The sequence below is a fragment of the Ahaetulla prasina genome, chromosome 12 (genome assembly GCF_028640845.1).
Source record: "Ahaetulla prasina isolate Xishuangbanna chromosome 12, ASM2864084v1, whole genome shotgun sequence".
NCBI lineage: Eukaryota > Metazoa > Chordata > Lepidosauria > Squamata > Colubridae > Ahaetulla > Ahaetulla prasina.
Window position 1 is genome coordinate 26,121,551 of NC_080550.1, and position 23,540 is coordinate 26,145,090.

At 44.0% G+C, this 23,540-nt stretch overlaps 1 protein-coding gene across 1 annotated transcript in view; it reads left to right on the forward strand.

The window, feature by feature from the left end:
- The first annotated feature begins 87 nt into the window (after positions 1-87).
- KCTD19 (potassium channel tetramerization domain containing 19) overlaps positions 88-23,540 on the forward strand; it is a 30,856-nt gene continuing 7,403 nt past the window's right edge. Inside the window, exons 1-14 of the mRNA XM_058155454.1 lie at positions 88-146; positions 239-556; positions 661-832; positions 940-1,131; positions 2,883-3,014; positions 4,307-4,532; positions 6,143-6,303; positions 7,004-7,107; positions 10,906-11,048; positions 14,601-14,684; positions 17,356-17,461; positions 19,376-19,997; positions 20,304-20,317; positions 21,161-21,608. Of these exons, the coding sequence (XP_058011437.1) occupies positions 144-146; positions 239-556; positions 661-832; positions 940-1,131; positions 2,883-3,014; positions 4,307-4,532; positions 6,143-6,303; positions 7,004-7,107; positions 10,906-11,048; positions 14,601-14,684; positions 17,356-17,461; positions 19,376-19,997; positions 20,304-20,317; positions 21,161-21,608 (2,725 nt within the window). The 5' untranslated portion in view covers positions 88-143. The remainder of the gene's footprint in view (positions 147-238; positions 557-660; positions 833-939; positions 1,132-2,882; positions 3,015-4,306; positions 4,533-6,142; positions 6,304-7,003; positions 7,108-10,905; positions 11,049-14,600; positions 14,685-17,355; positions 17,462-19,375; positions 19,998-20,303; positions 20,318-21,160; positions 21,609-23,540) is intronic.

Consider the following 23,540-nt stretch of genomic DNA (forward strand, 5'->3'; position numbering starts at 1 on the left):
CGTCGGCCGGTGGCTAAGCGGGGGGGAGGGGGGCGCGGCTCCTCCCGCACGTGCCCCCCCCCGTTGCCGGGCAACCGTGGCGGCGGTTGAGCAGCTGTGCCCGACCGGCTGCCCGGAGGAGGCGGCGGCGGCGGCGACCCGGCATGGTGAGGGGGGTGGGGGGGGGACGGCGGGCGAGTGGTGGGGGCGGGGGCGAGGGGGGGGGGCGCCGGCTGACGCGCGGCTCTCCCTCCCGCAGGACCCGGCGGCGGCGAAGGAGGCGGAGGCGTCGGGGGCGCCGTCGGGGGCGCCGGAGGAGCCGCCGGTGCAGCTGAACGTGGGCGGCTGGGCCTTCGCGGTGCCGCGGAGCAAGCTGGCGCAGTTCCCGGAGTCGCTGCTGGGCCAGGCGGCGGCGGCGGCGGCGGCTGGGCAGCGGCTGTTCCTGGACCGCGACGGCTACGCCTTCCCCCACGTCCACTACTTCCTGCACACGGCGCGGCTGTCGGGCGGCAGCGGGTTGGAGCTGCCGCTGCTGTACGAGCAGGCCGGGCTGCTCCGCCTGGCGCCGCTGCTGCAGGTGCCCGCGGGGGGGAAGGAAGAGGAGGAGGAGGAGGAGGAGTGGGGGGGGGACCCCCGGCCCCCCTCTACGCCCCCCCCTCCGTTGACGCGCCTCTCCCGCAGAGCCTGGACAACCTGAAGGAGGGCAAGCACAACCTGCGCGTCCGCCCCGCCGACATCCCCATCGCCGAGCGCGCCTCGCTCAACTACTGGCGGACGCGCAAGTGCATCAGCAAGCCCTGCGCAGCCACCGCCGCCGCCGCCGAGTGCGCGCTCAAGAGCCCCGCCTGCTCCGGTAAGGCGGGCGGGGGGCGGCGGCGCGTCGGGGAGGGGGCGGCTCCCCCCCCCGCGCGGGGTCCCCCCCCTCCCCAGCCCCGCCGCGACGGCCCTCGCTCCCCGCAGGCTCGCAGGAGAAGGCGCCGCTGGGGCTGATGGACACGCCGCTGCTGGACACGGAGGACGAGGTGCCCTATTGCTTCCTGCCGCTGCGGCTGGTGGAGCGCTTCCCGGCGCTGGTCACCGACGACAACCTGCTCTGGCTGGCCGACGCCGCGGCGCTCATCGAGTGCGAGAGCGGCGAGTTCCGCTTCATCGGTAAAGGGCGGGGCGGGCGGGGGGCGTGTGGACCCGCCCCGGGGAGGGGAGCGCCGGCTGAGCGGGGCGGCCCCCGGAGGTGCCGAGGGAATCGGGGCGGCCGCCGCGCGCGAGAACAGGTGGCGCCTGTGTCGGTTACCCACGAAGTATAAATAAAGAGCGCAGAAATAAACAAGCTCCTCTTCCAGCAGTGGCCGAGAAGCTCCCTGACCCGCAAAAGTCCTTCTTTTGAGTCCTTCGGGAGAAGGGCGGTATAAAAATTTAATAAATAAAATAAACGATAAAATAAATAAAATCTGGAAAAAACGTCTCGTGGCCGCACAAGGAGGGGAGTCCTTTTATGGCAGAATCCTGAATGCCCCCCCTCCGCCCTCTCGGTGCAAAGAATAGAATAGAATAGAATAGAATAGAATAGAATAGAATAGAATAGAATAGAATTTTATTGGCCAAGTGTGATTGGACACACAAGGAATTTGTCTTGGTGCATATGCTCTCAGTGTACATAAAAGAAAAGATACGTTCATCAAGGTACAACATTTACAACACAATTGATGGTCAATATATCAATATAAATCATAAGGATTGCCAGCAACAAGTTATAGTCATACAGTCATAAGTGGAAAGAGATTGGTGATGGGAACTATGAAACAATTAATAGTAGTGCAGATTCAGTAAATAGTCTGACAGTGTTGAGGGAATTATTTGTTTAGCAGTGATGGCCTTCAGGAAAAAACTGTTCTTGTGTCTAGTTGTTCTGGTGTGCAGTGCTCTATAGCGTCGTTTTGAGGGTAGGAGTTGAAACAGTTTATGTCCAGGATGCGAGGGATCTGCAAATATTTTCACGGCCCTCTTCTTGATTCGTGCAGTATACAGGTCCTCAATGGAAGGCAAGTTGGTAGCAATTATTTTTTCTGCAGTTCTAATTATCCTCTGAAGTCTGTGTTTTTCTTGTTGGGTTGCAGAACCGAACCAGACAGTTATAGAGGTGCAAATGACAGACTCAAAGCGTTCCTGGGTACCGTCGGCCTGTTCCCTGAAATGAAGAACTGGGAAGCATAAGGAGGAAATTGGGGGGGGGGGAAATCTTGTCGCTTTTGCTGCCCCCCCCCTCCCCTCATTTGACACGTTCTTTTCCCCCAAGAAAATACACAATGCAAGGAAGGCAGGGCAGCCTCCCTGGCCTCTTTTGACCCAGGGCACCTGGAGCTGCCCGTTCTCAGTTCCTTTAAAGAAAGGGTTGCTTGTACGAAAACTGTGCTTGTTGGATATTTCTCTGTGTCTCACTATTAAGATATGCTGATGTTGATAAAGGAGAATATCTGTATCTCCAGGTTGAAATGAGGGGTCCACTGTGCTCTCTGGGCTTGGTTGTTTTCTTGTAGTGGTTGCTGATGGTTTGAGTAAGGAAATATCTGCAAGAAAACAAGTGAAGTCAGAGAGTATCAAGGAGACCTCATCTGCTGTTTACCAAGTCTATAATTTGCATTGTTATCCTAGAATTATTGTTGTAGTTACTAGCTTAGGCTATGTTTCAAATTCAAGTTTTGTTTCTTCCTATCAATTTTCTCTCTGTTGTTTCCATGTCCATCTCTTTCTTTCTGGCTGTCCATTTTTTGCTAGTAATCCCCAGTTTTGCTTTCCCCTAAAGTCACTCGAAATATATGTATATAGCGTGAAATGGGATGGCAAAAACACCCTGCTAGCCCTTCAGGTTGCTGACTTTCTGGTCTGCATTTTTTTAAAACAACTAGCTAATTTTCTTCGCTCAGAGAAGATTCTTTTGCCTGATAACTTCTCCAGCTTGGATGCTTTGGAAGCGGAAGCGGAAGCCTTGGGCATTCCCAAGGTCATAGAAGCTGTGAAGATCTTCAGGAATAACCCAGGTATAGTTCTTACAAGAACTTAAGTTCTGTGTTGACTTCCGTAAGTTCCATACTTGGACTTTCTTTAATTACAGAATGAAAGTAATGATAGCTTGATCATATTCATTAGGAAATCGTATGGAATATAACCTGTAATAAAGATGTTGAGTTATTTGTTACTAAAATTGAAGTATATTGTGCATACATTTGTATGCAATTATTCTTTTTTTGTTAAATGGCCAAATGAAGCAGATAATAACTTTCCTGCATTTTTAGACTGATTTACCCCTTCTACTAGGAAACTCTAAAAATGACTACAAATTACAATATTTAGAATACAATGTCAAACTAGAGCTGTCCTTTTTCAGAAAATAATATTCTTTTGAATACCATTAAGGAATCCCACACTACTTGGCCTTCACAATACCAGTATCTTTTTTTTAAAATTTCATTTTGTCACAACAGTATACACAAATATTGACATAAAAAAAAACAACACATCATAAAAGAAATATATATATATATATATATAAGTAAAAGTATGCAACAGCTATAGTTAATTTGATATAATGAAGGGAACAATAGGACAGGAACGGTAGGCACTTTTGTGCTCTTATGCACGCCCCTTATAGTCCTCTTAGGAATGGGGTGAGGTCAATAGTGGACAGTTTTTGGTTGAAGATTTTGGAATTATGAGTAGAGACTATGGAGTCAGGTAATGAGTTCCAAGCGTTAACAACTCTGTTACAGAAGTCATATTTTCTGCAATCAAGTTTGAAGCGGTTGACATTAAGTTTGAATCTATTCTGTTTTCTTCAGCGTACTTGCTTTATTGTTGCTCATCTTAAAATAAGTATTTTATGACTGTCCAACAACACAAAACCAGGTGGTCCTTGCACTCAGTGCTCCTCTGGGCTGATTCCTCCTGTGCCCTGTCCATGATAGGCGTCTGTCCTTCTGATTACAATAATTAATTGATTAGGAAGCTTTGAGCATATGCAAGCCTGCTTGGAGACTCAGAATGCAAAACGTTCTGAGCTTTAACTCATTTATGCTATTTGGCTCTGAAAACACTCTGAACTTTTGCCCCAAGTCCAGAACAAAATGGGTGCTTCCGAACCATTGGGCAAAAAAGTTGACTGCTGTAGTTCTGAACTTTTAAGAAATGCGTTTGCTTGTGTTGCTAATATTGAGTTTTTCCTCTGCTTTGGTTTTAAAGTGGAATGCAGCTCGGATCTTTACTCCAGCACAGAGAAGCATAAGGTGCAGTCAGCCATGCTAACGTCAATGTCTCCTTGGGCGTTTTTCTTTAGGCTCGTGTTCCAGCGAAGCTTCTAAGTCTCAAGGCTGTGAGAGGAGCCCGACGGCCCAGCAGCAGAGAGTTCAGGACCCATCTGTCCTCCTCCCTTTGTACCCAATGGTGCTGGGACTCCTAGTCAAGTACCCGGACTCTGCTCTGGGGCAGCTGCACATGGAGAGCACCCTGGATGGGAATAAGCTCTACATCTCAGGGAACGGAGTTCTTTTTCAGCATGTCATGTATGTCCCTTGGGAAGTTTGGTTGTGCTTGTTTCTAGTTTCTAATAAAGACACTTGAGGTGTGGATGCAAACACAACCTTCCGGTATAACAAAATGGTGTGAAGGAAGTGCTCTCCAGGCAGCTCCATGAATATTACCAGAATATTTCTTATTTTATAATTGGAAAATTTATTTTATAATTGGAAAATTCTCAGTTTAAATAGCGTTTCCCTGCTCACATTCATTACCACCTGAGTCATCCAGTCAATTAGTATTTATGGCCTTTGCATTTTCTTGCAGCCATTCCCAGGATGGGAGAGAGAGGGATAAGGCTGGTCTGTAGCCAGAAATATCCGGACCATCGGCCAGGATGAGGCTTTCCCAAAGGTTGGATAGATGGCCAAATAGAATCTGCACCTGCTGACAGAGGATGGCATGCCTCACGTTGCCTCCTGACCCGGGCATCATTATTAGATCCTGTAGTAGTTTGGGAGAGTCCTGTACAAAGGGCAGGACTGGTCAGTCCAGATGTGGCAAAGTTTAGTTCCTGGCTGGGTCTCCTTGGGATGTGAATGGAGGTTGCCGGTTGGGAGCAAATAGAGCTCTGTTCTCCACGAAAAGAAGGCAGGAGGAGCCAGGAGGGACTGTAGCAGCGGACAAATCACTTTATGCTGAGAGCTGTGAGCAGTGATTGGCAATCCGCTGTTTTTCCTTCTCGATCCATTTACTAGCTGGCTGCTCCCAGGACCCACATGGATCTCATGGAGGGATTTTAACTTCTTCGAAGGGTGCCAAATTCGTCCTGGGGTGCCTCTGTCAGATGGAACTGAGTAGACAGAGTTGTATCGTAGGAGTAACCTGTAGAGAATGCGTATATGTGGTGCCCTCTAGTAAGTAACTGTAGCATTTGGTGGTTCCTTTAAGGCCACTGGATGGATTTATGGGAATGTCAGTCAGTCATTCGTCTTGATTGATAGTCAAACAGAAAGCAATAACCTAATCATGGAAATACCTAGGAGAAACCCCGCCCCCAACACTGGCATAGCAAATTGCTGTACATATACAGGGGAAAAAACCCACACTTCTTTGCACTGATATTACTATCTAGTCAGGTAATGACATTTCTGACTAGATAGTCAGAAAAGACATTTCTGCGAGCAAACCATGAAGTTCAGACTCCACAGTTCCACCCTCAGCTGCATAGCAGTTCTGAACTCTTCTGTTAGAATTTGTTTGGTCCTAAATTATGCTTTCTATGTTTTATTATTTTAACAGCGAAGGCCTAGCTTCCTCATGGAAGCAAATAATATTTTGACCTTATAATAGAAAGCTTCAGTTTCTAACTGTTCAATATTTCATGTAATGAAGTGAAAGTACACTGCTAACAGTATCTCTTAAGCAAGGTTTAATGGCAAATTAATATGCATATGATAAGGAAGAGCTGTATTGGTGTTTTTTTTAAAGTAGAGTGAGGAAATCTGATATATGTATATGAAGAAGAAAAGCAGTAGGTAAGAAGTCCGTATAAAGATGAAAGAATGGAAAGAAATAGTCCAGTAGCTGCCTTAAAATAGGAATGATTTGAAAAAATCTACATTTCTGGCAAGTCTTTCTCTTTTTCTGTGCAAAGGAATTGGTTAGGAACTTGCAGACTTCCACTTACACGAAATATGTCTGAACTTCCACACCTTTGCACGTATTTGGATCAAATGGATCTTATCTATGAGCCAATGAAGGACGCTTTAAAAAGATTTCTAAACCCAAAGACGCCCACAGATTCCCTGATAAAAAGTAAGTTGTGTCTTCCTTCAGATATATTTTGCATGTAAAACTGCGTTGTGGGAATCATTCACAGGTTAAAGATCTGGGTAAGGAAAAAACCCTGCGAAAAAGGCTGCGGCGAACAAAACACCTCCTGTGTTGTTGCAGTACAGGGGAGACTCATCGGGGGCGGGGGGGGACAAGCTGAACTTGAAGGAGACTTGACTTTTTTAAGGATGAATATGTGATAGAATAATTGATGTTTTCTCTTAGTGGGAGAAGAAAATTAAAAAGTTTCTTACGCCTTTTTAGGGACTGTTACCAAGCTGTCCTCCTATGTGCATTACTCGGAAGGGCTTTCTTCATTGGACACACTGAAATTGTCCAGTCATGCTTTAGGTTAATGTATTGTACCGATTCGGCTCACACACTTAGTTGTTGACCTGCACAACATAGTTGAGAATTCCGACATAAAATGATCTAGCATATAGGCCAAGACCAATCTCTGGCTTGGTAATGGAACTTGCGAAGTGGATTTAGAATTGTTGTAGATTGTAAAATAGTTTGAGCCAGTAATGAATTTTCTCTGATTTCCTTCCCTGATCCAATCATTTATAAGGAAATGGTGTGGTTCAGGTGGCTGGGCATATTTCATTCCTCCATGAACCCATTCCTTTGTGTTGCAAAAGTATAAAAGTAGACCTTCTGCCATTTGGATTGTGTTTTGTAGATGCAGAGTGGGCGGCAGAAATAACAGCTTTTTCCCTCCATCATATTGTCAAAGTCTATGTAGGAAGCCACTGGTATGCCACCTATTTGCAAACGTTATTAAAGGTATAATTATTAAGTATCTTTATGTTGCTTGGTCTAGAGTGGCCAATATTTAGGCTGCTTAGCTAAATGTCTCTGGAGATTCTCCGTCCTCCAGGTCACGGTTGTCCCAAAGGGGCTTTTTCAAGAGGCAACTGGACTTTCTGGTTTTTCTTTGAAGACGTTTCACTTCTCATCCAAGAAGCTTCTTCAGCTCTGACTGGATGGAGGGGAAGGGAAGGATTTATACTCCTTGCAGACATTTGCATTCTTTTAGAGAGTAGTTGAGGCTACTTGGAAGTTTATCTGTGTCCTCAGGGTCACTTGAGTAGTGCAAATGGGTGTGGAGCCTTCTTGGAACTGCTGAAAGGACTGTGTTGTACTGTGTTTTTGGATGAGAAGCGAAACATCTTCAAAGAAAAACCAGAAAGTCCAGTTGCCTCTTTTTTTTTTTTATTGAAAGAGTTTTAAAAAACAAAAACATTTTCCCCCCTTTTCCCCCCCCTCCCTCCCAAAAAACCCCCTCCCCCCCCCCCGGCTTCCCGGGTCAATCCTGGTATTGTTATACATAAACCAAACATAGAATAAAATTTTCCCTTCCAATCCAAATAACCACATCCACAGCTTTTCATCTCCCAACCCCCTCCCCATTACATAAAATAACTTTCTAATTATTCAAAGGCAATCTGATATTTCTTAATCTGATATCTATTTTGTAGCTAATCAATCCATTTTTCCCATTCAATTAAATATCTTTCCTGCGTATTGTCTTTTAAAAAAGCTGAGATTTTAGCCATCTCAGCCAAATTAGTAACTTTCAGTATCCATTCTTCTATTGTAGGTACCTCTTCTTTCTTCCAGTATTGTCCAATCAACAGTCTTGCTGCTGTTATTAAATTCAGAATCAATTTAGTCTCAATCCCTGTACAATCCGTTATAATTCCCAAAAGGAAAAATTGTGGCAGGAACTTTATCTTCTTCTTCAGTACATTTTCATTCAGTACAGTTGCCTCTTGAAAAAGCACCTTTGGGACATTTAGACTGCTTGTTCTAAAGAGATGTAGAGAAAGCACGGTGTGTAACTAAGCTCAGGATACATATGGCAGATTGCATGGAGATTTTGAAAATTGACCTCTCGTGATTTTTGTTGGGCTTTTTGTTGGGCTTCTCCTGGAGAAATGCAGGCTGGGATGTGTGAGAGAATTCCAGTGTCATCCATTCCCTCTCCTGAATGCAGGTGACCGTGGGAAAGTACCTTAGAGAGCTCATCCTCGCATCCCTCTAACCGCTGCACAAACAAGCCCTGGGATACGGCCTTTGTCCCATCCCCAGCCCAGACTCGAGCCAGCTTAAAGTCCAGGGATTTCTCTCCCCTTCTAACCCAATTTTTATAATGGGCCTCACTTTCAACAATGTGGCTGGCCATATAGTGGGCTCGTCTGCCTACCTCTCACTGACCTCTTCCGCCTTCTACGGCCCTTTGGGCTTGGAGTGCAGGAGACAGCAGGTAGCGGGTTTCTGTGGAAGCATCTCCAGGCAAAATGTTTGACTGGAGTTCCCAAAGGGCTTGTGGGTCACAAGGAGGCTTTCTGGAAACCCAGGTGTAGCATTCCTTTGAAAGAGCTGGAGTTTGCCGCCTGGGGGATGCCAGTTCTTCCCCCCCCCCAAGAAGTGCCCTGCAGTTTTATTTTGTTTTGTTTGTTCTTTTTTTGCTAACACCAAACTGGACTTTCTATTGCTATCAGGACTTTGAGCCCTTTTGTCTCCTGTGCAAAAGATTGGAGGTTACTTGCCACTTCTGTTATTCAGAGGGTGCTCCTGTTTCCTAGCTCTGCCCCACCCCCACGCATTCTCTTTCTATCCCGACTGCCAAAGGTGGAGGCGCAGGAGGATTACTAGATGACCTATGAGTTGGGCAACCTGAGAGAAATCTCTGCCCAAAGATCCTCCCAAGCCTGCCCAGCCCCGTCCTTCCCCCTTTTAATGAGAGCAGTTGGGTGGTGGTTTTCCTGCTGGCAGGGAATTCTCAGAGAGAGGGGAAAGCAAGCCACAAATGGCTGCCTTTCATTGGTCCTCTATTACAAGGGTCCCCAACCTCGGGCCCTGGACTGGGACCATTCCATGGCCTGTCAGGAATTGGGCCATGCAAGCAGTAGACAAGCGAGGAAAACTTCCTCTGTGCAGGCACAGGATCACAGGATCTAGGTTGCGTGCAAAACCATCCCCCCTTCACAAGTCCATGGAAAAATTGTTTCTCACGTAACTGGTCCCTGGTGCCAGAAAGTTTGACTGCTGCTCTATTACATATAGGAAGAGCTGTGCCTTCCTCCTGCTAGCCTTGGGAGTGAGGCTGGGCAGGGCTTGGAGGGTGAACTTCAGCCAGGCTCTTCTGCCGATGGGTCCCATTCTAGTGGGGCTGCCGGGCAGTGTCCTTAATCTCTCTTGGAAGATGACAGTAACTTTCCAGTCCACATTTTTTCCAACTTTTAGAGCTATGGTATTTACTAATCTAGCATGATGGCACAGGATTTGGGCATTTGCTTGAGATTGTGGCGTTTTAAAATTATTATATCTGAGGATAAGGGAATCAAGGAACATTTGGATCCCTTACTACAGGCAGTCCTCCAGATATGACAGGTCACTTAATAAATGTGCAGAGTTTAACAGACATCCCAAAACTACATACTGTATGACCCTGTTTCAAAGTTACAGTGGCCCCTTTGGTCATTTGCCCTTATGATAGGCCATGGGAATGCTGCAGAACCCCCGCCTCTCTTGCCTTCCATCCCGCCCTGACAGGACCCCACAGTGCATTGGGTCTGCTTCCCAGGCCTCCTGAAAGAGACCACCATTTTCAGTGCTCCAGCAATTCCTTGTGGAAATGGCTGCTGCGTTCAGAGCCTCTTGCCCCAATGACCCGGCCATCTGATAGGTGAGGGGCCTGGCTCTTGTTTTGCCCCAGAAAGGCAGGGGCACCTAGCCAGGAGGAAGGGCAGTGGCAGAACCTGGAAAGGCAGGGGCACCCCACATTTTCCTTCCCCCTTGTTTCTCATTGGCAAGATAGCCACCTGCAAAGCTGACATGTGTGTAAGCCCCCCTGAGGACAGAAAGTGGACCATAGGATATCCTGGGGGTGAGAGAGGCCTTGGGGAGTGCCTGCACTAGGCCTCCCAGGGTCTTCCCCACCTCTGAATTCCACTTAATGACCCACACGTTCATTTAAGGGATGCACAGGGGTGGGGGGAGCCGGGATGCTGGTTGTTACTTGACTTGATGTAGTTCATTTAATGTTTGTCCCAATTTTCGCCCCTAATGGGCATCCTTCATTATGATCATAACTTGAAGACTACCAGTACTACATTGGGCTGCTGTGACATTGCAGTTTTAGTCTTTTAAAGATTAACCAAACTGATAAAAGCGTTTTTTCCATGACCCAAGACTCAGGACAATCCGTGTATCTGATTTTTTTTACAAAATGCAAAAAACAAAAGCAAAAAAAAAGACATTTTTACTGCAGCAAACTCTGGTGACTGTTTCCCCTCTGGAACCATGGGATGATGCCGCCCCTGCTTTGCAGGGACTTGGGCCACCTGCAGGCCAGGCAAAGTGGGCAGCCTCCATGCCACGTGTTGATTTTACGCTAACAACGCCAGTCATGTGTGGTGCCCCTTTGCACCTGATATTATTCTATCCTTGTGAGCTATCTAGTTCTTTAGAATACAAACCTGGGCGGTTTTTTGGTAAGAAAAATAGTCTTTTCAGGTTGAGAGAAAGCTTATGGAAAGAGCTGACTTGAAATCTCTTACCTTTTTTTCCTTTTAGTTTCCAGAGTTGTTGTCAAATTGCAAAAAGGTATATTGGATTGCTTATGGCCAGAGTCTCCTCATTCATGGAGATGGAAAAATGTTTCGACATGTTCTCAACTTCTTAAGACTTGGCAAGTTGTATTTACCGTCTGAATTTAAGTACGTTAATTACTGTTGATGCATATTATATCTGGGATAGCTAAAGAGCAGTTTTACCTTAAGATAGAATTGGAAGTGCTCAGTGCACCGAATGGCTGCCTCTCCCAACCATGTTCTTTGGAGAATAAGGCTTTAATTATTTCCTTCCCAAAGCTCTGTTTTCTCTAAAACTGTAGCAATTTGTGTTTGCCAATTTCTCTTAGGTTGTTCCTGTTTCGTTATGTCCCCTATGATGTCATTAAATGTTGCTAATTAACCATTTGCAGCAATAAATCAGGACCACAAAGCTAAACATTGTTTCAGAAATAACACTAGTGATGTAAGAGAACATGAAGATTATTTATCCGAAATCTTGGAAAGTGCATTTATTTTGCACTTGGGGACGGCCAGGGAAGGCTGGAGTGGCAGAGCCCCAGGGCAGATGCCCTGTGCCCCAAAGAATAACTGGGGCAGTGCAGGTATCCCCCTGCAGCTGCAGAAGGAGCAGGCTGAACTGCTGTCTTGTCCTTGGACCAGGCCTCCCTCCTGCTGCCTAACTTCATCATGGCTCTGGGTAGCTTAGACTTAAAATGAGAACTTCCAGACCAGCATTCAGATAAACTGCACAACAAGCAGCCATCCAGGCCAGGTTACACACAAATACTAACCCAAGGAAAACAGCAGTGCTTTAAAAGGTTGGATGAGGGAATCCTTCTTGCCATCAGAAAACTCCTCCTTATTTCCTTTTTTTCAATAAGAAAAAAAGAAAACTCCTCCTTATTTTCAAGTTGAATCTCCTCCTGCCAAGCTTCCACCAGCTGCTTTTTGTCCTGCCCTCAGGTGCTCTGGAGAGTAAATTAGTTTCCTCTTCCCTGTGAGCCCCTCAAGCATTGGAAGATGGCTATGTTGTCTCCCCTCAATCTTCTCTTCATTTGGCTAAATATACCCAGTTCCCTTAGGTGTTTATTATATGACTTACCCTCCAGTCCCCTCATCATCCTGGTTGCTCTTCTCTGCATTCTTTCTAGAGTCTCAATATCTTTTTTATATTGTGGGGACCGAAACTGGATGCAGGATTCCAGATGTGGTTTCACTAGCGCACTGTAGAACAGCATTATCATTTCCCATGATCTTGAGGCTGTTCCTCTATTGATGCATCCTAGAATTGTGTTGGCTTTTTTGGCAGCTAACTCGTAGGAAGTAGTGATCCACTCGGACACCTAGATCCCCCTCCCAATTATTTCTATTGAGACAGGTACCTCCTATTCTAAATCTGTGCATTTGGGTTTTCCTGCCTAGGTGCAGGACCTGACTTTTCTCACCACTGAACGGCATCTTGTTGGATCAGGTGCAATGCTCAAGTCTGTCAAGATCCTTTTGAATCTTAAAGTTGCCTTCTGGAGTGTTGGTTATTCCCCCAAGTTTGGTGTCATTTGCAAATTCAATGAGTTCCCCTTTTATCCCCTCATCAAGATCACTTATAAAACTGGAGCCAGATGGATTGCTGTCAAACAGAAGATCCTGGGATCATTACTGCCTTTTGTAGGCAGCTTCCAGGCATAGCAAAGATACATCCTCTTTCCTTCTTTCTTTCTTTCTTTCTTTCTTTCTTTCTTTCTTTCTTTCTTTCTTTCTTTCTTTCTCACTCTCACTCTCTCTCTCTCTCTCCCTCCCTCCCTCCCTCCCTTTCTCTCTGTCTCTCTTTCTTTCTTGGAATGCTTTAGTAGCCTTGTTCATCCTGTTGCAAATCCAATTTCAGATTGAATGGAACAGGGATAGGACATGGTTGTTGTAGAAACATGGAAAATTGGTGGCAGAAAAAGATTTAGTGGTCCTTTGAGGCTGCTGTTGCTTTCTTTTTTATTTTTATTTTTATAATTTATTCTTTTTTTAGTTTTTGTTGGGTGATAGATGTATGTTTATCCCAAGCATGTTTAAACTCAGTTCCTGATGGCCGAGCCCCTGTCTCTGCTGGAAGTTGGTTCCAAGCTTCCTTTGCTCTTTCTGTGAAGTGCTTGTCTGAAGCCTCCCCATTCGGTTTCCCTCTGAGTTTTAGGCTGCCAATTTCAGGTCTCTCCAGAGATGAGGAGCTTGGCTGGGATCCCAGAGACCTCACTGTGCCCTTTGCTTGGCTGATACTATTCCAGACCTCCCTTATTTTGCCCTGCTCCAACAGCTGTGGATTTGAGAAAGAGAGCAGGGTGGTGGGGGGCACAAGGACACCACCAGTGACTTGGAAAGCCTCTTCCCCCCTCCCTGTGCCTGACCGAAGCAGGATCATGTGGTTCTGCCACGAGAGGCTCACTGAGTCCAGGGCTTTTCCTCCCAGCTCCCCTTCTCTGGAATTGATGCCCCTGGCTTTGTGCTCAGAAGGGTATCACCTAAACCGGTTGGGATGTTTATAAATTAATGTGATCATAACAAATGATAGGCTTTTGGGCTTATTATATTATGAGGTTACAATTGATTTAATGTGTTATTTTCCGCTATTGTTTTGTTCTCTTTATCATGCTTAGTTATATCTAGGGAGAGTCTCAGTCATCCAGGTCATGGTTGTCCCAAAGGTGCTTTTTCAAGAGGCAACTGGACTTTCTGGTTTTTCTTTGAAGATGTTTCAAACAGAAGTGAAATGTCTTCAAAGAAACACAAGAAAGTCCAGTTGCCACTTGGAAAAGCATCTTTGGGATATGCAGAGTTATTTTTTATTGAAAGGAAATGGTTAAAGAGACCTTGACAAATGGATCACTTTCACTTTAGAGCTCAATTGATTGTACAGTTCATTAAATAGGTTTTGGTTCACCTTCATTTGCCTGGCTGGAAACCAGGGAGCAGGATACCCAAAGAAAGAGAACTGAGTCAGTCTCGGGGGTGGGTGGGTGCGCAAGGGGGTGTATTTCCCCAGTTCCTTTCGTCTTTGTCAGAATTTAAAGCTGGCTATGCCAATTGGTTCCAATGGGGGGATTTCATGCTGGGGGTGGTTGATCGACTGACAGCAGCTTCCACCTCCCCCCCCCCCACACACACATATTCTGCTCCCTTCCTCCCCATCTTTAGTTATAACTTACATTTTATTGTAATTTTCATATGATTTTGTATATTTATTCATATATTTATGGTTTCATTTTAATGTAAACCGTCCAGAGTCGCCTTGTGGTGAGATGTGTGGCAAACCAATTTAATAAATAAAAAATAATAAATACAGAATTGCACAGTGTGTAGTTATGAACCTCTGCCAACTCCAGGACTAGCATGGTTTCCATGCCAGTTCGGTCCATGAGCTGGGGAGTCTTAGATTCAAGGGGTGGTTAGTCCCACGGTCCTTGTCCCCGGTCAGCCCCTGCCATGGCTTTGTTTGGGCATCAGGCAGCGCCTTGGAGACCCTCTCATAGAATCAAGTGGCCTTCCAGGATGAGAAGATGGAACTTCAACATGTTCTCTGTGAAGCTGAACTATGTGTCAGTGGTAAAATCATTGTTATCATAATTTCTTTTCCTTTTTTAAAATTCAGCAAAGGTTAATGGGGAATCTCAGTACAGTTGATTTGATATGATTTGCTTTTTCACCCCATGACAGGGAATGGTCACTTTTGTGCCAGGAAGTGATAGAGTATCAGATCCCTTCTCTGTTAGAGGCTCTCGATCAGTATGACACGTACAGGTATTTCTTCCGTCTTCTTCTTCAGTGTGGGCCCATTTCTCATTTGCTGCACAGCATAAATAAAATTCAGTGTACTTACAACCACAATTGAACCCAGACTTTCTGTTGCTAAGCAAGACAGTTGTTAAGTGAGTTTTGCCTCATTTTACAACCTTTTTTGCCACAGTTGTTAAGTAAATCACTGAAGTTGTTGTTGTTTTTTTAAATTCAAAAAGTTTTACAAAAAAAAATTTTTCCCCCCTTTCCCCCCAACCCCTCTCCCTTCACAAACCCCCTCCCCCCTCCCCTGGCTTCCCGGAACAAACACAAGGTATAGTTAAAAATAAAACAAACATATGCTAAAAAATTTTTCCCAAAACTATTATACCAATTCTCCTCTCTAGCTCTGACTTCCTCCTTACATAACCAAATCCTTCAAAAATTAACAATAAACAGTAATAAAATATATAAATCAGTAGAACAAATTAATCCTAAAATATTTTAAAACCAGCTAAAGCATAAAAATCCAATCCAGTTCAGAGAATATCTCCTTATAGCTTCTATAACCATATAACCATATAATTTCTCTTCCAAGTCTTTCTTACATAAGATCTTTCAAGAATATTCTATTTAAAATTCAATACAACAGATTATAAAATTTATAAAATTTCAATAGAGAAAATTACAATATTATTTAATTAATTACAATATCTATTCAACTTTAGTCCTTCCTCATCAAAATCCAGTATATCCAAATATATAGTCTCTTATAATCACAAATTGTCTTTCGGGGACACTAATATTTTTGTCTATTAATATTTTAAAAAACCTTGTTTCAAAAATAATACTTTTGTCTCTTGCTATTTTTTTTTGGTGCATTAATCTCTGTCTTTCCTTCGTTGCTCCTTTTAAAAAGTCAATCACAATATTTCCTAGTAATTCCTTATGTCCAGAAATCCAAAATTACTGCCGTATATTCCATCAGTCCAAAAAGAGAACTCTTGGGAAACATTAAGCTTGTGAGTCTTTTCCATTTGAGGGACAATCTCCTGTAGCACAAATTCAGGCAGCTCATCCAAACTATTTAAAGAAAACTTCTTTAGATCACCTTGTTTCTTCACGATCAAATCTTCATATTTATCCACTTTTATTTGTATGTCCTCCATTCCATTTTCCGAATAATTGCACTGGTTAATTTGCTCCAAACTCTCATCCAAAACGTCCCATTTTTATCAATTCGTATTTTGAATAATTAAATACATACTTTCTGTGTAGTCCTGTATAAAGTCACGAATCCATTCTTCTGAAAGAACCTCCATAACAAAATTCCTGCTGAGAATCCCCTTGTAAAGTACTTAAACAGCGTAATATAATCCAACAGTCCACAGTCAAACACAATAAGATAAAATCTCCATTCAGTTTCGATTCAACAGCAAAGCTCCCTTTGATGTATCGCTCTGCTTTCAGTTTCTCTAAAACGAAACTGAAGGGGGCGAAGTCAGAAAATCAAAAATACTTGCAAACCAATAATTGTTTTTTGTTTTGTTTTTTAAAAGTTTTATTCTTACAATCATATCAAATAGTTCATCCAATGTACAGTTATATACAATTAGTCGGGCTTGCCCAGTCACCACCCCCCTTTTTAACACTCTTCCCTCTTCTACCTTCTTCTACTTTCCAGACCTTCCTCTCCTTCTCTTATCTACATCTTCTCCTCCCTCCACCCTACACCTTCCTTCTCCCTCTTCTACCCCTCTTCCTTCCTCTTCTCCTCTTTCCTACCTCCTACTCTCTCTTTCTCCTCCCACCGTTCTAAAATGGTAACTGGGCAGACCCGACCCTGCATTAATTATATTTATACATCTTCAATAAACCCTGTACATTAACCATCACTCCATCTCTACCAAACCCCCCCCAATTCCCCTCCCCCTTACCCCCCAAAAGTTTTTTAAATGGTATTTTAATCTGTACATTGTATTGTTTCATCTTGCCTGTACACCGCCCTGAGTCCTTTGGGAGAAGGGCGGTATAAAAATCAAATAAATAAATAAATAAACAGTCCTAAGGGTGAAAAACATTCAGGAGTAATTTTTTTCAGGCGTGTTGCAACTTCTAATAGTCACTAAACAAATGGTGTCAAGTTGAGGATGACCTGCTGGGGGTACTTCATCCCTGGAGGAGCCTGGACAGGCATTTGTCTCAAATTCTGTAAGATCTCCTGCTTGAGCAGGGAGTTGAACTGGAAGAGCTTCAAGATCCCTTCCAGCTCTATTCTGATTGGTTGATTAACCTCTTATCAGTCATCGGATAGGACCAGAATACTGTAGTAGGAAGCAGAAGCTCTCAGTGAAGAAGAAAAATAGGAGAGGTGCAGAAACCCCAGCCCTTCCCCCCCCAGACACCCCCCCCCAGGAAAGGCCCCTCCCTTTGGGCTGCAGGATCCAAGGTGGGGGGTAGTTTTAAGCCACCGGGGTGGGGCAAGAGGACATTTGAACAAAATGCAAAAGTTAGGTAGCTTGCACTTTGGCCAAGAATTTAAAAGTGTCAGTTGCTCCTCAAAATCTTTTTCTCCTGCCCCTTAGGAAAAAGGGGGGGAAAGCCCACATAGCTTTCTCCTGTTCTTAACAATGACCAATATTATTGAGGCATGGAAAGTGTTTCCTAAAAAAGATATTAAATGTTTGTGTTCCAGATTATGGGTACAACAGCAGGAAGTTCAACATGTAGTTTGTCCAGTTAGAAACCTTCAGTCTCCAATATCAGAGAAGGATACCAGATCGAACGAAGTCCTTCGAGAAGTAATGTTATTTTTTATTATTACTATTGTTGTGATTGGTTGCATAGTCATCCAGATGTTTAGATTTGGCATTTTTATCCAGCTGTTCAGTCCTTGCCGAGGACCTGAAAAAGACAGGTGTTCTTTGATATTGTTAAAAGTGTTGTCACAGGATGTCAGCTGTTCCAAGTCAAAGCTGCCTTTTGCAATTGACTGATGGAGATTTTGTCAAGAGGTGCTCCAGATTTTTGAGATTGCACCCAAGGAGCCTCTGATCAATGCTTTGTTTTGCCACAGTCGTTCCATTTCTATTTGTAATTTGTGATATTTCTTCCAGCTCTTTCTCTTTTATGCTGCTGTTATTATTACTTCTGTCATGCTGGTTTTCTTCTTTCTCATTTTTGAGCACTTCTTTCTTTTGAGCACTTTTTTCTTCTTTCTCATTTTTGAGCACTGCAGAAAAAAGTACCCTTCCAATGATAGGGTGAAAAACACGTTTTTAAACACGGGTCAAAAGAAAAGTTAATGCCAGGCTCAGAAAACAAATAGGGGGAGAAACAGGGTTTTTTTTCCTAATCAAAACACAGCAGTACAATGGATAGCAAGACAGAGCAAGTTTCTACACTTCCCATCAGCTTTAATAATATTCATAGATAGAGACCAGCTTTTCACTTCGGCCTCTGAGTGGGGGCTTTATGATCCCTGCAGCGCTTCTAGCTGTGGCAAACTGACTACATTTCTGTCACATGACCACATGTCAGGTGCTTGGTAAGTGGCTCACCTTTATGACTAAGTCAGCATCCTGTTGTCATGTGATTACATTTTGCAATATTTCTTGCCGTCTTCTGGTGTTTTGGATGGTTTCTGGCAAAAACGATTCCCCCATTCAGAAGAACGGGTTTGCTTAACAACGGTTGCAATTTGCTTCATGACCCCAGTGAAAAATGTCCAAAAAGCAGGTTCGGTCATGTGGGTGCCTCAACTTTCGACTACAGTGACCTCAGACCAGATTTCCAGTTGCTCTCATGGTTGTAAATTGAGGACGACCTGTATGCCCTTTCAGTCTTTCGTATTGGAGCAACATTGCTGTTTTTAGTTCTACTTGGTTATTTTATCTTATAACTACAAATTCTATAATGTCTTATTTTTTTGCTCTAGTGGTTATTTCAGAATATAATAAAATATTATACCAGTGCAAGCCTATGGAGTCCAACTTCCTTAGTTTATAGGACTGCAAAATATCTCTGTCACTGCCTACTTTTTTTTTAGAAGGCTAGAAATGGATGGTTTGTTTTTTTTTATTTGCATTTATATCCCGCCCTTCTCTGAAGACTCAGGGCGGCTTACACTGTGTCAAGCAATAGTCTTCATCCATTTGTATATTATATACAAAGTCAACTTTTATTGCCCCCAACAATCTGGGTCCTCATTTTACCTACCTTATAAAGGATGGAAGGCTGAGTCAACCTTGGGCCTGGTGGGACTTGAACTTGCAGTAATTGCAAGCAGCTGTGTTAATAACAGACAGACTTAGTCTGCTGAGCCACCAGAGGCCCCAGAGGTTCACATTGGAAAAAATGGATTCTCTGATGGCAAATATATTCAGCAAAAATCATATTTGGATTTATATAAGAAAGAATAGCAATAGCACTGAGATTCATATACCGCTTCCCAGCCCTCTCTAAGCGGTTTACAGAGTCAGTGTATTGCCTCCAACAATCTGGGTCCTCATTTTATCGACATGGGAAGGATGGAAGGCTGAGTCAATCTTGAGCCTGGTGAGATTCGAACTGCCAAACTGCAGGCAGCCAGCAGTCGGCGGAAGTAGCCTGCAGTACTGCACCCTAACCACTGTGCCATCGCAACTCTTGCTATAATACAATTATTACATTATTAATTATGCTTTAATGGATTTTTTTCTCTTCCTTTTTTTAAGCATCTACATTTTGCTGTGGATTTAGATCAGTGTGCCAATAATTGGAATATAGCTAGAGAACCACAATCTGTGGAAGGGAGTGATAGAGAGAACACCAAGTACACCAGCGTTTCCTCCAGTAAGGGAGCAAAGCGAAAACATCCCTGGGAAATGTCCAAGTCCTCTGATGACTGGGGAAACTCCAGTCTTTTCCGACAGGAAGGAAGCCCCCCCAAGAAAAGAGGAGCAAAAGGCAACTTAACCAAACCCCTGGAGAATAGTGACCCCCCCATTCAGAAGCTCATTTCCCTGGTGCAAGGCTGGGATATGGCTCACTGCAGATGCTGTGGGGCTCCCCAGGGACCAGGATCTGGTGAAGATTCTAAATGGCGAGCATTGTCTGTGAGGACCCCCTCTGCCAGCTGCTCCAGAATCTCCGCCTCTGAGTTATCCAGTAATGAGGTAGACATACCAGGGGCATCAAGAGCACCAGGAAATCTCTCCAAGGCTGGACTGTGCAAGCAGGGACCCCTGCCTCCCCAGGGCTGGCTGGCAAAGGCAGATGAGCCAAGCTGTTTGGAGGAGGTGCCCTCCTCGGGAAAAAGTACCAGCTCTCAGGAACAGAGTGGCCAGAAAGAGAAGGGTAAGTGGAACTCTTTCACTTGCTGCTTGTAAATGACTTCTGGGTTTGATTGGGAATAAAGGACTGCTCTCCATGGCTTATTTATTCTAGGAATCGGGGGTTCCTTAGAAATTGTACATAGAGCTTCGAAACATTAATTTTGTCCCTGAGCTTTCTATTTTTAATTGCATGTTGTTCAGGAGGAGGCTTAGTGATCAACTTCTTGATACGATAGTCATGATCCTTAGAGTAGTTAAAGCATTTGGTTTTTCTTTCCTAAGTGTAAAACCTTACTTTTCTCATCACTGAATTCCCCTTCTTGGATAGGGCCCAGTGTTCAAGTCTGTAAAGATCCTTCTGAATCTTGAGTTTATCTTCTAAGGCAGGGGTGTCAAACTCACATTGTCATGGTGGTATATCGGGCATCACATGACATATTGGGCCTTTTTCCCCCTTTGCTAAACCAGGTATGGGCATGGCCAACATGTGACGCATCCGGCCCGTGGGCCAGGAGTTTGACAGCCCTGTTCTAAAGTGTTGGCTATTCCTCCGAGCTTGGTGTCATCTGCAAATCTGATGAATTAATCTTTTGTTCCTTCATCTAAATTGTTTATGAAGATGTTGAAGAATATTGGGCCCGAGGCAGACCTTGAGAAACAGCTGTTCTACGCCACATTTTTTCTATCTTATTGAGAAGTAGGCTATCGTCTACATGGTCAAATGCCTTTGAAGAGTACTGGGCCTAACTCAGAACCTTGGGGTACCTCATGGCATACTTTCATCCATGTAGATGCAGTTCCATTAAGGACTACACATTGAGTGCGATTTGTCAACAAGTTACTAATCCATCTAATGGTGATGCTGTCTATCCCACATTTTCTATCTTATTAAATAGTAGGTTGTGGCCTACTTTATCAAATGCCTTACTGAAGTCTAAGTGTAGTATGTCCATAGCATTTCACTGGTCCACTAATTTAGTTGCTTTGTCAAAGAATGCAATAAGATTTGTCTGGCATGGTTTTTGACAAAGCCATGGTGGCTTCTGGTAATAGCTTTCCTTGTTTCTAGATGTTCGCAGATCTGTTGCTTGATTAACTTTCCAGAATCTTCCCAGGTTTTGATGTCAGGTTGATTGGTCTATAGTTTCTTGGATCAAACCCCCCCCTCCTTTTTTTTGAAGGTAGGAACTACATCAGCTCTTTTCCGACAGGAAGGAAGCCCCCAAGAAAAGAGGAGCAAAAGGCAACTTAACCAAACCCCTGGAGAATAGTGACCCCCCCATTCAGAAGCTCATTTCCCTGGTGCAAGGCTGGGATATGGCTCACTGCAGATGCTGTGGGGCTCCCCAGGGACCAGGATCTGGTGAAGATTCTAAATGGCGAGCATTGTCTGTGAGGACCCCCTCTGCCAGCTGCTCCAGAATCTCCGCCTCTGAGTTATCCAGTAATGAGGTAGACATACCAGGGGCACCAAGAGCACCAGGAAATCTCTCCAAGGCTGGACTGTGCAAGCAGGGACCCCTGCCTCCCCAGGGCTGGCTGGCAAAGGCAGATGAGCCAAGCTGTTTGGAGGAGGTGCCCTCCTCGGGAAAAAGTACCAGCTCTCAGGAACAGAGTGGCCAGAAAGAGAAGGGTAAGTGGAACTCTTTCACTTGCTGCTTGTAAATGACTTCTGGGTTTGATTGGGAATAAAGGACTGCTCTCCATGGCTTATTTATTCTAGGAATCGGGGGTTCCTTAGAAATTGTACATAGAGCTTCGAAACATTAATTTTGTCCCTGAGCTTTCTATTTTTAATTGCATGTTGTTCAGGAGGAGGCTTAGTGATCAACTTCTTGATACGATAGTCATGATCCTTAGAGTAGTTAAAGCATTTGGTTTTTCTTTCCTAAGTGTAAAACCTTACTTTTCTCATCACTGAATTCCCCTTCTTGGATAGGGCCCAGTGTTCAAGTCTGTAAAGATCCTTCTGAATCTTGAGTTTATCTTCTAAGGCAGGGGTGTCAAACTCACATTGTCATGGTGGTATATCGGGCATCACATGACATATTGGGCGTTTTTCCCCCTTTGCTAAACCAGGTATGGGCATGGCCAACATGAGACGCATCCGGCCCGTGGGCCAGGAGTTTGACAGCCCTGTTCTAAAGTGTTGGCTATTCCTCCTAGCTTGGTGTCATCTGCAAATCTGATGAATTAATCTTTTGTTCCTTCATCTAAATTGTTTATGAAGATGTTGAAGAATATTGGGCCCAAGGCAGACCTTGAGAAACAGCTGTTCTACGCCACATTTTTTCTATCTTATTGAGAAGTAGGCTATCGTCTACATGGTCAAATGCCTTTGAAGAGTACTGGGCCTAACTCAGAACCTTGGGGTACCTCATGGCATACTTTCATCCATGTAGATGCAGTTCCATTAAGGACTACACATTGAGTGCGATTTGTCAACAAGTTACTAATCCATCTAATGGTGATGCTGTCTATCCCACATTTTCTATCTTATTAAATAGTAGGTTGTGGCCTACTTTATCAAATGCCTTACTGAAGTCTAAGTGTAGTATGTCCATAGCATTTCACTGGTCCACTAATTTAGTCGCTTTGTCAAATAATGCAATAAGATTTGTCTGGCATGGTTTTTGACAAAGCCATGGTGGCTTCTGGTAATAGCTTTCCTCGTTTTTAGATGTTTGCAGATCTGTTGCTTGATTAACTTTCCAGAATCTTCCCAGGTTTTGATGTCAGGTTGATTGGTCTATAGTTTCTTGGATCAAACCCCCCCCTCCTTTTTTTTGAAGGTAGGAACTACATCAGCTCTTTTCCAGTCCTCTGGTAGTTCTTCGGCATTCCAGGAACTGTGAAAAATATGGTTCAATGATTCCAAGAGAAACAGCTGCCAGTGCCTTCAGAACTTTGGGATGTAATCCATCTGGTCCTGCAATTTGAACTTGTTCTAGACTGGACAGGTGTTGTCTATTTTGACTTGTATTCCTAATTTGTCTTTTATGATTCTGCTTTTGGTAGGTTGGACTCTCTTTTTTTCCTTTTAGGTAAAGAAAAATGTAAAGAATGAATTAAGCAGTTTGACTTTCTCCCTGCTGCCTATCAATCATCAATTGACGTTTTTCTTCTTTTTTACATGTTGAAAGAAACTTTTAAAAGTCTTAGTTCATTCTGAGCCTCAGCTTTCCTGACTTCATCTTTGCAGGCTATATGGTGATATTCTGCTTTAGTTATATGTCCATCTTTCCATTTTTTTATACTTATCCTTTTTGTCATTCAGTTTATCAGAGAGTTCCATGTGCAACTACACTGGTTACATCTGGGGTTTCTTGTTTTTCTTTTTGAGTGGTATTGTGCTAGATTAGGCTTTTATCATCTCTTTTTTCCAGAGTTTCCCCAGTTTCTGGAGTTGTTTTTCCCTTTAAGATTTTCACCCATGGAATCCTTTCCAAGCTCCAATTTTGATGAAATCAGCTCTCTAAGTCTAAGACTCTAATTTGACTTTGTTCTATTGCTTGTGTGACTGCACTAGGTTGAATTCCAGTATGACATGGTCACTCTCCCTCAA